The following is a 12,817-nucleotide window of genomic DNA, read 5'->3' as shown; positions in this document are numbered from 1 at the left end:
TAGCTCAAAACTCAAAACATATATAATACGAACACAATATCGGTTCAGATCTAAGAAATTTAATAATCTCCACATAGGACCACAAAGGGAACATAACTGCCTGAGCTAATGTGAGCTATTAACTATTGACACAAGGGATGACCCAAAAAGTAGCATACAAGTAAAATCAACAATTCAGATATATATAGGATTCCTTAAAAGGACAAAAAGAATTGGAACATTTTTCGAACAAGTAAATTTTACATGCATCCTTCCTTAGGCATGGTCTGAACATCTTTACCTATTTAGGATGCAATAGGTTTTACCATGGATTTCTTGATAGCCTCAGCATAAGTCCTGTGTTGGTAGGTAAGGGTTGATTCAAGCAAGTCCCAAAGGGATGTCTTGGGGTTCCAACCTAATGCAGTGTCAAAAACCATAACGAGAAATGGTTACTCAAGTTCTCATATGCACCATAAACAAAAGATCTTGAGAACAATCAAAGAAGCAAGACCATACCCAGTTGTCTATTTATTATGGTCATGTCTGGAATTCTCTTGTCACTATCATCATATCCCTCCCCATAAAATTCCTTGGAACTGACATCAATTGTTGGTGACTCCAGTGAAGGTTCTCCACTTACCTTTGCATAGACCTGAAGAGTCCGACAGCATACAGTTATAAAATAACATAGATACCAATAATAGCAACTACTATCATCAATCATGAGCTTCACCTTAGTCATCATTTCAGCAAGTTGCCTCACCGTGACTTCATTATTTGGGTTGCCGACATTGAAAATATGACCATTGGCCCTGTCAGGATTTTCCTGAACAGAAGACAACTAATTTAGTTAGTTTATGCAGCTGCCCAGATGTGGAGATGGGGGAGAGGGTGAGGTGAGTAAGAGGTGGAGAAGAGTGTCAGTACACACAATCATCAAGAGAACAGCTTCAATAGCATCCTTAATGTAAACAAAAGTTCTCTGAGATTCACCACCATCCACAAGCTTTAGTGGCTCACGGCGTAAGAGATTCTAACCAGGAAAATGAAGAGTCATTAAAACTAAGACCATCTTATTTGAATAGAGAAATTAGATGCCGTTCTAGGTCATTCTCCAGAGCTGTGAAAATAATTCTCAACTAACATTACCAAAGCATGCCAGAACTCTTGGAACACCCTCAATTGGACCATCAATACCAGGGATGAAATCCATCCTAGGTCCAATCCAGTTAAAAGGTCTCACAATGGAGAAATCAAGGCCATTCTCTGCCCCCTCAGCTGCAATGGATAAGAAAATAAGTCAATAAAATTATGTTTGAAGAATCTCAATAGGAGCCAAATCATTAGACAAGACGCTAACCATAAATAAGCCTCTCAATCAACTGCTTAGCACATGCATATGACCACCTTTGCTTTTGGATTGAACCAAAAATGCAGGGGGAGGTATCTTCCTTAAGGACATAGTAGGCAGGATCCTGTCACATTAATCAAAAAAGTATAAGCCAACTTAACCATGTAATGAAATAAACAACACATTAAGGTCACCTAGAAATAAGAGGGAATGGAAAAATAGCATAAAGGGAAATTTGGAAGTTTTAAGGTGAAAAGAATAGTGTATTAGATAACTTTCAATACCACCATGGATTTAGTGATGTTTAAACCAGGCACCAAAGAGAAAAGAAACAGCTAACTTAAGAGGCAAAATCACAAAAGGGGCCTATTTTGAATGGAAAAAAAATATTTTTCCAAGGGCCATAAGTACAAATAAACCAAAAAAAAAAAAAGACCCTACAGTCGGTATTGTATCCTAAAAATGACAAACAAACAAGAGCAACAAATGAACTTCAACAAAACTTATAAACCAGAAAAGAGCATATCAATGATCAGCACAAAAACTGTATCTTGCAAGACCTGAGGCCAATTTAACCTCAGGTTTATCAATTAGCAGGTTTAACAGCAAGGCATTGAATAACAAAAACTTTTGAACAAGTAAAATCCTGTTGATAAAAATGGCTAATTTTTAAAGATATAACCCAATCAAGGATACAACCATGCTAGACTGACTAAGACTTAATAATCCATTCTAATAACACAGTAAACTGTCATTACATGAACAAACAAGAACATAACCACTCCACTCTCCAACCCTTCCATGTTTTTGAAGGCGGTTGACCAATGTTAGCTTGACTATAGGAAGAAAAAAACCCAGAAAACTGAAAAAATTCAAAGACATTTGGTAAGTAAGAAGCAAACATAAATCAACTAACCAACATCAATTTAGCCATTTAAATCCACATATCTTGCCTTTTCTATCCAATACCAGCTTTAAAAATTCTTTCTTCATAGATATTAATATCCATATCAAAGAATGATGGTCAATTGAAGAACCCATTCTTATATTTCGGTCAATAGTGGATTTAGACACTGACATAGTCTGTGAAAATTGAGTACCATTACATGTCATCCTATTAAAAGGGAAGCATAGTTCATAGATATAAATTCTCTATCTCAAATGATTCTCAGTTAAGTAATTAAAAAAAAGAAAGTGAAAGGTTACCTTCCGGAGAGGAGAATCTTTAGGAAGAAAGCTTCCAATTGTTTTGCCATACACTTCGCAAGTAGAGAAGTGAATAAGACGCTTATTGTTATCTGAGCAGTACTTTACCTACCAAAGCACAAATCAACGTCAAAACAACCACAACTTCAATTTCAACATCTATCAGAAATATGGACAGTAACAAACTAACAATCATATCTCTCCTCACTCACATCAATATCAAATAAACTAATTATAGAAACTAAACAAATGACACAAAAATGAACTGCTCTAACAGAGATGCTTACCACCGGAAGTGCATCAATAAAATTGCTGTAAATCGTGTCAAGTGGACGAGTATTATAGTCTGCCGGAGTACAGATCGCCGCAAAATTTATCGTCTACATTGCCACAAAAACAGTAAAAACCAAATCTAAATCCAGCAAGAACTATTCGAAAAAAATTCAGATAATTATCCTTTAAACAACAATAAGAGTGAATTAGCTAAAGAAAAAAACGCATTCAGCACATACTCAACACAAAAAAGAACAATAACAATAAAGTATTTTAAAGAGTAACAAAGAGAAATATCAACGATACGCCATCTCCTGATTCAGAAGAGAAAAAAGGAAAGGAACTGCAATGATAGGAAAAGAGGGAGCAAGAAATTACGAGATCTGCCATCTTGATAAGGCCTTCGAGCCTAGAATCGTGCTTGATGTTAAGTCGGTGGAACACAATACGGCCAACCCAAGGAAGAGAGTCAGGCTCAAGAAGGTGCTTGATCTTGTCACTGTAAACATCCAAGGCAAGCACCTTGTGCGGCGTCTCCGCCATCAGTTTCTCACAAAGGTGAGAACCAATGAAGCCGCCGGCTCCAATCATGCATATCGTCATCGGCTTTATAGGCCTCCCATCCAGATCTATTCTAGTCGTCATTTGAAACAACGCCGGTGTTTCGTTATTTTTGAATGCCGAACGTGACAAAGGAAGAGATAGAAGCTAATTGTAGATGGTGAGAAATGGGAGAGAATGCCTTTGTATATATGTGGAAAATAGAAGCGACGACACCTTTACAGTGCAACATTTAATAAGGGCAGGATTAAAGTGTACTTGAATAAAATGATTGAGCACGTGGAAGGCTCGTAGGAGTGCAGCCTTATGTTTGGAAGCACGGGATTTTTTATTTTTACTTTTGTTCTTGAAGCACGGGATTCTTTATTTTTATGGATGAACCGTATGGCGGGAATAAGGATTACTAAATCAAAAATGCACATCCGGTTTAAATCTTATTATCTATTTTTTTAATTTAATAAAATATAAAAATATTTTTAAAATAATATTTATTACTTAAAAAATAATTTTTGATAATTTTTATACTTAAATTATGGATTCCAATAACTTAATTTTAATTTTTGTATTTTTTAAATTTAAAATTTTAATTAAGTTTATTTATTTATTTATTAATTATGGCCCTTCTAATCTTTTATATATCTTTTATATAAGAAAATAATTTATTTAGTATAATTAAATTTAAAATTTTATATACTAACAATAATATTAATTTTAATTAAGTTAAAGTTCAATTTAAAAAATCAAAACAATTTATATAAATTCACGTAACATTATCGTAATATTTTCGCAGCATAATATTAAAAATTAAAAAAAAAATGATTTTTTTAGTTCAATACCCCCAGTAGAACAAAAAAAACCCAAACCAAACCCTAGGCCTAGAATCGGGAACGAACATACTGTATCTTCATTCATTGTTTAAAAAACTGCTGAAAATATCTTGCAGACTTTGAAACATAATCAAAGTCTCTAATCAGACTCTGTATTGAACTCAATTACCACCAAACTCTCACTCGTTTCCCTTTTTTCCTCTATTTTGTTCGTTTTCCTCTCATGGTTGTCTTTTTTCTCAGTAGAATTCGTGTCGTTTTAGACTGTTTCATTGCTTTCTCTTAGTAAGAATTCTTGTCGTTTAGGTTGTTCCCATTGCTTGAATCATGTCCGGGTATAGAGTTTACGAGAGAAAACATAAAAGAAAAGAACAATGTGGTTCGGTTCCTCGAACCCCAGAAAAGCCTACTGCAGGAGTACCAGAGATAAAGGAAGTTTATGCAAGGCGGTCCAGAATGAAGCTTGAAGAAAAGGCTTCTGAGAGTTGTTCAAGTGAAAAGAAAATTGATTGTGACAAAACATTCGACAGTTTTTTTAATTTGGTTCCTTTGGCCGAAAAGGATGCTGTGTTTGATTCTTGCATGGCATTGTCAGACAAAGAAAAGGAGCAAAGTTCCAACAGAACAGAGAGCATAAGTTTGGGATCGGTAGGCAAAATAGATTCGAAGATGAGCCTGGATTCTCTAGGCATGGGGGATTTGTTGAATGCTGGTGAAGGCAAGGAACAGAATTTTTGTCCAGGTAGAAATTTTGATGGAATCGAAGACTTATACTTGGAGTCCACAGTCTGCACCGTCACAAGCAAGCAAAAAGAAGATGGTTTCAATGGGATTGAAGGTACTTTTTCGGGTCATGGAGACTCCATTGATTTGGATAAAAGTACTTACACTTTGGAAAACAGTGGTGGTTTTAATCACCAAACTGATGAACTCGACTCAACTAGTTTAGCTTCTGCTGGGGCCATTGATGGTTCAAATATATTGGAAAAAGATTGGGATTCGGCATTGAGTGATAATCATTTCATGGAACTCCCATGTTTGCTCGAGCCTAAAGTTTCTCAGCCTTATGCATTGTCACAAGGTGCTGCTTACTGATTCTGTACTTAAGTTAGTATTCATGAACTAATATAGTTAATTATTTATGTTGCATCACTGCTTTTTTATTATTAGTATTCACGAACTAATATAGTTAATTTTGAGTTTAGATAATGGATTTATGCGGGAAACTGTAACTTTTGATCAAATTCTGGTCAATGATTGCTTGGACCTGAAGCAAAGTAGACAGAAGCCGAAAAGGAAGATACACCGGCCAAAAGTTGCATTCGATGGCAAACCAAACACACTGAAGCTTGCAACTCCAAAGCAAGTAAGGGAAAAGAAACCAAGGCTTGCAACTCCAAAGCTAGTCAAGGAAAAGAAACCAAAGCTTGTAGCTGCGAAGTGGGCTAAGCGAAAGAAGTCTGAGAATGTAAGGAAGCAAGCAAGTCCTGGTTTGAATGAAGCCATAATTGAGAACAAGAATCTATCAGACATTAAAAGCAACATGATCATAGAGATCAATGAAACCCAAGCAGCTGTTGCCAGGGCTTTGGATTTTCAATCAGAAAGTTTGGATGCTAAACCTGTGGATTATGCAAGGGCTTCGGATTTTCCATTAGAAAATTTAGATGCTAAACCTGTGGAGTTTGCGTTTCATAGTTTTCCAAAGAAAAGAAGGTCCGAAAGGAGATGGACATTGAACAAAAGCAAAATGATCATAGAGATCAATGAAACCAAAGCTGCCTTTACTAGGACTTTGTGTTTTCAATCGGAACCTGTGGAGTCTGCTTCTCATAGTGTTACAAACAAGAAAAGAAGGTCCAGAAGGAGAAGGATATTGAGTTTCTTTAGTTTACCTATTATGAGTGTGAGAAAAAGTGTCAAGAACAGCAAGAAGAAGCTATTTACTGCTAAATGGTTACCAAGAAGAAAAAGGACACCAAGGAAGAGGCCAAGGAAGGTAAGAATTAGAATTCACTCAAACTCCAGTTTTATTACATAAGTTACCACACTGAAGCTTATAAGTTTCTTTATTCATTGATATATTGTACAGGTAACTGAGGTAGAGGGAAAAAGTAATGCTGCTTTATATATTGATAACCTTGTTGTTGGTAATCTCACTGTCACTGATAAGGATCTCTCAGCAGTGATGGAGATCGAAGTATTGGAAAGTGATACTCCAGTTGCTGGCACTGGTGACTTTTATGTCACTGATAGGATGGATCTGGATCTATCAGCAATGAGGGAGATCAAAGTATTAGAAACTTATGCCCCAATTACTGGCACTGATAATCTTTGTGTAATTGATAAAACAGTGGGGGAGATCGAAGAATGGGAAACTGATGCTCTGATTACTGGCAAAGATAACCTTTGTGTCACTGATAAGATGGATATATCAGCAGTGAGGGAGATTGAAGCATTGGAAACTGATACTCCGATTACTGGCACTGATAACCTTTGTGTCACTGGAAAGATGGATCTATCAGCAATGAGGGAGATCAAGGTATTGGAAACTGATATCCTGATTACTGGCAAGAGAAAGCGTAAAGCAAGCACACCAGGAGCCATTGTCAAACCAAGAGGTAAGAACAGAGAAACAGTGTTTTTCTTTATCTTTGAGATTGAAAACAGTAAAATGCATATTGTTTTTTTGATGCAGGTCAAAGTGGACTCTTGAGCAAAAAGTATATTAATTTCATTATTCAGAAATTGCAGTCTTTTCGTATCAGTGATGACACATTGGTTCCGTACCAAGGGCCATTTCAACCTCTTAAGAAAATAAGACCATTAGTTGTTTTAGATCCAGAGACTGTGAGGGTTTGGAACTTGTTGATGGGAATAGACGTTGAGAGGATAAAGAACGAAGCAAGTGAAGAAAAGGAGAAATGGTGGCAAAAGGAAAGAGAAGTTTTTGCTGGACGAGTGGCCTCATTTATCGCCCGTATGCAGCAAATACAAGGTAAATCTCTAGCTTATCTCTACATTAGCTATAAAAATTCTAATGAATATGTACCTTGTAAATAGGGGACAGAGGTTTCAGGAAATGGAAAGGTTCAGTTTTGGATTCAGCGATCGGAGTTCTCTTAACACAGAATGTAACAGATCACTGTTCAAGGTAATACAACAAGTTATGTAGCTTTATGTGTTATATTGAAAATGGTAGAAAACTAATTCAATGCTTTCTTGATAGCAATGCTTTTATGTGTCTAGCTGCAAAGTTCCCTCCAAAACAAGCAGCAAGCGGGAGTGATCCTTGTCTTAGTCAAGAGTCAGTTGGGAGTAACACAGCAGAATATGATGCAGAAGGTAACCAATATTTTGTAATCGAACCTGAACCAGAAAGAAACAAAGAATTCAAGGAACCAACAGATGGCTTGATTGGTGAGTTCCAAGAAACAAGTATCGATACTGGTTGTGAAGGTTGTTTACGGGTGATCAGTAACACCAAGTTGCCAACAATTCCAGAAGCAGACCACAATGGTGGCTTGGTTGGTGAGTTAGAGGAAACAAGCATGAATGCTGGACAAAAAGGTTGTTTACAGGTCGTCAGTGACACCAACTTGCCAGAAAATTCGATTGCAAACCTCAACGGTAGTTGTGGACCCATGGTGCAAAGACAATACGCGAAAATGCAAAAACGTGTTCTGTCAAAAATACCGAAATTAAAGGAACGTGAGTACTTGAATATGGGTTTTGGTAAGAGAAAATCTACTTCAGAGAAGAAGGAAAGTGCTTCGAAGGAAGAAGAGATTGATTGGGAAAGCATAAGGTTAAAATATTCCACTGGTGAAAGAAGCAGTGATCAAATGGATACTGTGGACTGGGAGGCAGTCAGGCTTGCAGATGTTAAGGACTTAGCTGATTGCATCAAAGAACGAGGCCAGCAGAACAGAATTTCAGAAACAATCCAAGTAAGAAAAACTACATATCAAAATAACATATTTAGCATGGTTCTTTTTCAAATCTTTTCATTTGATCATAAGTTTTTTTTGCAGAACTTACTTAACCGAGTGGTTAGTTTACACAATTGCCTTGACCTTGAATGGCTACGAGACACCCCACCAGATTTGGCTAAGTAAGCCAACATATTAGTTCAATCTTCTGACATAAATATGCATGTACTTATATGTTTATTCTGTAATTACAGGCGATACCTGTTAGAAGTGAACGGGCTGGGGTTAAAGAGTGTTGAGTGCATTCGGCTTTTATCACTAGAACAAGTTGCTTTCCCTGTAAGATATTTAATCTAACCAAATTATGGTAACTTCTTTGTCAATGAAATTTATCTGCATTCTTAAAAGGTTTCATCCTTTTTCGACAAGGTTGACGTAAATGTTGCTCGAATTGCTGTTCGTCTTGGATGGGTTCCTCTCCAACCACTTCCTGAACAACTTCAGTTGCATCTCCTTGAACAGTAAGCATCATATGCTAAGAAGCAAATAAAAAAAAGAACACTGATGGAAATCTTCTCTTTTTTGCAGGTACCCCATCATGGATAACATTCAGATATACCTATGGCCGCGACTGTGCAACTTGCCTCAAAGAATACTGTGAAGTCACCACATTAAATAACACCATTTTTTTTCTGATTTAACTAAACTTGTTAATTAATCTTTGAGTTTTGACATATTGTATGATATAGGTACAAACTTCATTTTCATATGATAACCTTTGGAAAGGTACTTTTCATTTATGTTTTCATTTTTGTTTTCATTGGTTCACGTTTTCAATTCTCATTCATTTTAATTTTATGTTTCCACATACCAGGTTACTTGTACCAAGAGTAAGCCAAACTGCAATGCTTGTCCGATGAGAGATAATTGCAAACACTTCCAAAGTGAATATGCCAGGTTTTCTATCATATGAACAATAAAATTTTCAAGCATTCTTTGTAATTATAATATTAATATTTTTAATTTTAATATCAATGTAATTTTAATATCAATATTAAATTGTTGATACAGTTCAAAGAAAGCCCTCCCGTCTGATAAAATGAAATCAAGTGCGGCTTCAAATTCAAGCCCTCGAGCATTAAAAGAGGCTAAACACATTTTGGATAGTAAAAGTCAAATCAAAATTCATGAGTCTATTATTGAAGAACCTTTTGAACCACCACAGTTTTTCAATAGTGAAAGTCAAACCAAGATTTATGAACTACCACAATACCTTTTGAATAGTGAAAGCCAAACTAAGATTTATGAGGCTATCATTGAGGAACATTCCGAATCACCCTCAAAATATAAAGCTCTAGAGTCTCTGGAACTGGAGTATCAAGAACCTGAGATTGAGCCTATCATCAAAGAGCTGGAGTATCAACAGGCTGATATCGAGCCTATAATTGAGGAACCTCTCGAATTATCCTCAAAATATAAAGTTCCAGAGTCTCAAGAACCTGAGATTGAATATGATTCCGACGGAATTCCAATATTCAGAATTTCTATAATGAAAAACAATTTCATGTTTAGAGATGGTGAGGTTTCAAATTCATTAGTTTCTTTGGATCCGAATGCAACTTCTGCTCCTAAATTGAAGCAGAATAGACGGCTAAGAACTGAGCATCTTGTGTAAGTAATCTTGTGTAAGCATTTATATTTCATATTATTGATGGTTTTATTATTATTTTTTTCAACAGGATTATTATTTTTAGTTTTCTTTTTTTGTGCAGTTATGAACTTCCACGAAATCATGTTCTACTTGAAGGGGTAAGTTAGTTTAATGAGATATCTCTTTTAAGATATAAATTTAGATAAATATAAAGTTTTATTTGTATTATTTTACATATTAATTATTTATTACAGTTAGAACAAACAGAATCTGATAATGATCTACAATATCATCTTGCAATATGGAGATCAGGTATTATTTAATATTTTGTTAAGATATAAATACAAATATTTTATTTGTATAAGTGGTTTATTGCGTGTGTGTATATATGTATTGGTATTGGTTTTAGGTGAAATTGCAGAGTCATCAGAACCACCAAAGAAAAGATGTAATTCTACGGGGCCTGATCTTTGTAACGAAGAAACATGTTTCTCATGCAACAATATTCGGGAAATTAATGCTAATATAGTTCGTGGCACTCTTTTGGTGAGATAAAAAAAATATTTTAATTAATTTTTAAATTATATATATTTTTTATATATTTAATTTTGAAATAAAAATAGATATGGTAGATATTTATTCTATTAAATTTTTAAATACCATATCGACTTAAATTTATTTCAATTAATTCTTAAAATATATGTATTTTTTACGGATTAAATCTCAAAATATAAAAATAATAATAAATGTTAAGTTTAAAATCTTATATAATTATGGTTTAAATTTTCAGATACCATATCGAGTAGCTAACAAAGGTAGCTTTCCACTGAATGGAACATACTTTCAAGTAAATGAGGTAAAAAGTATATTTTATTTTTATATTTAATATAAATATAAATATATTTAATTAAATTTTAAAATATTTTTATATAATTTTATTATATATTATTTATTTTTGTAGGTGTTTGCTGATCATGAAACTAGTTATCGGCCAATTAAAGTTTCAAGGGAGTTGATATATAATCTCCGAACTAGGACAGCATATTTTGGAACATCAATATCAGCAATATTGAGAGGTAAATAACAATTATATAATAAAAAAACAAAATAATTTGTTTGTAAAATAATAATTTTTATTTATAAAAATTTGAGATAAATAATATTTATATAATAAAAAATTAACATAATTTGTTTGTAAAAATTTATAATTTCTGCTTATAAAAATTTGTTTTTTCTTTAAAGTGAATAAAATTAGTTTTTAAAATATTATTTTTAATTTTTCTTTTGTTTTTCTTCTAAAACAGGTGAATCAATGTATAATATTCAGAAATGTTTTTGGACAGGTACAATTAAGTTTTTTTCTTTTTTTTCCTTTTAAGGTGAATTAAGTTTATTTAATAATTATTTTTCTTAAAAAATTCAGGAATTATTTGTAATAGAGGATTTGAAAGGGGTCAAGGTATCCCTAGACCTCTTGCAAGCAGATTTCACTGTGGACCAAGTAAGATAGAGAAAGTAAAAAAGGAGTCTAAACCCAAAACAAAACTGTTAAGTTATAAAAGGTAATATCTTATCAATTATAAAATATTTTTTTGATTTTCTGTAAATAAAGTATGCATTAGTGATATTTATAATGTATATTAAATCTATACCATATATTAAAAAATTCTCTAAAAAGAATATATGTTCGACATGTATTTAGTTCCTTGATAGGCACGTAGTAAGTATTTAAACAATTTATTCGACAATCGACATGTATTTTGATCTTTGATAGACATGTGGTAAGTATTTAAAACAGTTTATTGTTTTTTCTGTTTCAACTATTATTTTTCGGTGTTTTAACTAGTTTTAATTTAATTGTTATGGATTGCTTTTATGCATTTGTTTTTTTAATTTATTAAATAATGCTTGTTTAATTTTGTAATTAATGTAAATTTTGGATATTTACTAATTTTAATTTACCAAATTATATCAATTTTATTTTATAATTAATAATTTTACTACATTTATTGGAAATGAAACATGAGACTAAAACATTATAAGCATATTTAGAATCTATATCTTTGCGACCCAGTCATCTTTATTGCTGAATCAAAATCATGAACCTTAGAAACAAAGGTCGATATGTTAGAAATTACAGAATAAACTTCCCAAGCAACTTGAGTTTCTCTCGTAAGCATTTTAATAGCTCGACAACAGTTTGACTCGATAAAGAGAGTTTTTCATACGTATCGTTGGATGGGGGACGAATCAAGTCTAATAGCAAGGGAATGCAATCGTAGAGCATACTTGTGCATTGATTCCATCGGCAACTACTTTTTCACAGTCTCAGGCGACGGGGACAATTCCTACAGACTTGTAATGGTTGAAATAGGAGACGTCATAGTTGATTTTGAGGACATGATTCGGAGAAGGTGACCGAGGAATAGTCTGAGTGCCGATCTGACTAGAGGAAAGTGAAGATGCAGTCATCCCCATCCATTTATTCTCGGAATCATTGTATGCAAGGGAATAATTCTAGTGTTGATGAAAATCTTGATAAATATACTGCTAATATGATATATTTTACATTAAATGCTCAATTTTTATTTATTGATAATTAAGTATTCATAATTTTGTATGTAAACATCTAAATTTATATAATAGAGATACAATTATATGTGAATAATATATATTGGTGAAAAAATTTAAAAATATATAGTAACAGTTAATATAAAATTCGAAGTTGAAATGGTAATTTTTAAAGTTTAAAAACTATAATGTCTAAGTTCAAATCTTTCAATATAAAAATAGAAAATAAAAAACACCCAATTTTGCTTTTATAAAAAAACATATTTTTTAATAAATTACCAATTTAAGTAGTACATGATTGACTCATGATATTAACTTAACTAAAAATCTAAATAATAGTGCACATGTATACCATAATAAATATGAAATAACCACATACGCTCAAAGATGAAATACATTTGTGTTATTCACAAATAAAGTTGTATTAAAAGTTAAAAGATGCTCGTAAGTCAAGTCACATTAG

The 12,817-nt window shown here is 33.3% G+C and overlaps 2 protein-coding genes across 3 annotated transcripts; one reads left to right on the top strand and one right to left on the bottom strand.

Annotated features, from left to right (window-relative positions):
* On the bottom strand, positions 1-3,624 carry LOC107959386 (UDP-D-apiose/UDP-D-xylose synthase 2). The gene is made up of 9 exons (XM_016895441.2): positions 3,191-3,624; positions 2,827-2,919; positions 2,540-2,647; positions 1,343-1,457; positions 1,127-1,260; positions 914-1,015; positions 716-808; positions 499-634; positions 1-397 (listed from the first exon to the last, which is right to left on the bottom strand). Exons 1-9 carry the CDS (start codon positions 3,455-3,457, stop codon positions 285-287), a joined length of 1,161 nt encoding a protein of 386 aa, XP_016750930.1. The 5' UTR covers positions 3,458-3,624; the 3' UTR covers positions 1-284.
* A 572-nt stretch (positions 3,625-4,196) lies between these two features.
* Positions 4,197-11,580, top strand: LOC107959385 (transcriptional activator DEMETER). Of its 2 annotated transcripts, none has more exons than XM_041113169.1 (20): positions 4,197-5,281; positions 5,406-6,199; positions 6,293-6,821; positions 6,899-7,198; positions 7,264-7,354; positions 7,430-8,150; positions 8,235-8,314; positions 8,387-8,471; positions 8,562-8,653; positions 8,721-8,789; positions 8,882-8,918; positions 9,007-9,089; positions 9,204-9,803; positions 9,905-9,941; positions 10,038-10,095; positions 10,193-10,329; positions 10,574-10,639; positions 10,745-10,859; positions 11,088-11,126; positions 11,207-11,580. In XM_041113169.1, the coding sequence occupies exons 1-20, from the start codon at positions 4,528-4,530 to the stop codon at positions 11,347-11,349; spliced, it is 4,830 nt and encodes a 1,609-aa protein (XP_040969103.1). In that variant the 5' UTR covers positions 4,197-4,527; the 3' UTR covers positions 11,350-11,580. The 2 variants fall into 2 exon arrangements, with proteins under 2 accessions (XP_040969103.1, XP_016750929.2); XM_016895440.2 differs by having other exon boundaries at positions 5,171-5,307.
* The last annotated feature ends 1,237 nt before the right edge of the window (positions 11,581-12,817 follow it).

This window comes from Gossypium hirsutum, chromosome A05 (assembly GCF_007990345.1).
Source record: "Gossypium hirsutum isolate 1008001.06 chromosome A05, Gossypium_hirsutum_v2.1, whole genome shotgun sequence".
Classification (NCBI taxonomy): Eukaryota; Viridiplantae; Streptophyta; class Magnoliopsida; order Malvales; family Malvaceae; genus Gossypium; species Gossypium hirsutum.
Note: the sequence above shows the minus strand (reverse complement) of the source record. Positions and strands in the feature narration are given on the sequence as shown.

Coding starts and splice junctions, on each gene's coding strand:
- LOC107959386 (XM_016895441.2), bottom strand. CDS start 3,457: ATGACGACTAGAATAGATCTGGATGGGAGGCCTATAAAGCCGATGACG. Junction 2,920..3,190: donor TTATCAAGATGGCAGATCTC/GTAATTTCTTGC, acceptor GTGGCAATGTAG/ACGATAAATTTTGCGGCGAT. Junction 1,016..1,126: donor TTCTGGCATGCTTTGGTAAT/GTTAGTTGAGAA, acceptor TTTCCTGGTTAG/AATCTCTTACGCCGTGAGCC.
- LOC107959385 (XM_041113169.1), top strand. CDS start 4,528: ATGTCCGGGTATAGAGTTTACGAGAGAAAACATAAAAGAAAAGAACAA. Junction 5,282..5,405: donor GCCTTATGCATTGTCACAAG/GTGCTGCTTACT, acceptor TTTTGAGTTTAG/ATAATGGATTTATGCGGGAA. Junction 10,860..11,087: donor AATATCAGCAATATTGAGAG/GTAAATAACAAT, acceptor CTTCTAAAACAG/GTGAATCAATGTATAATATT.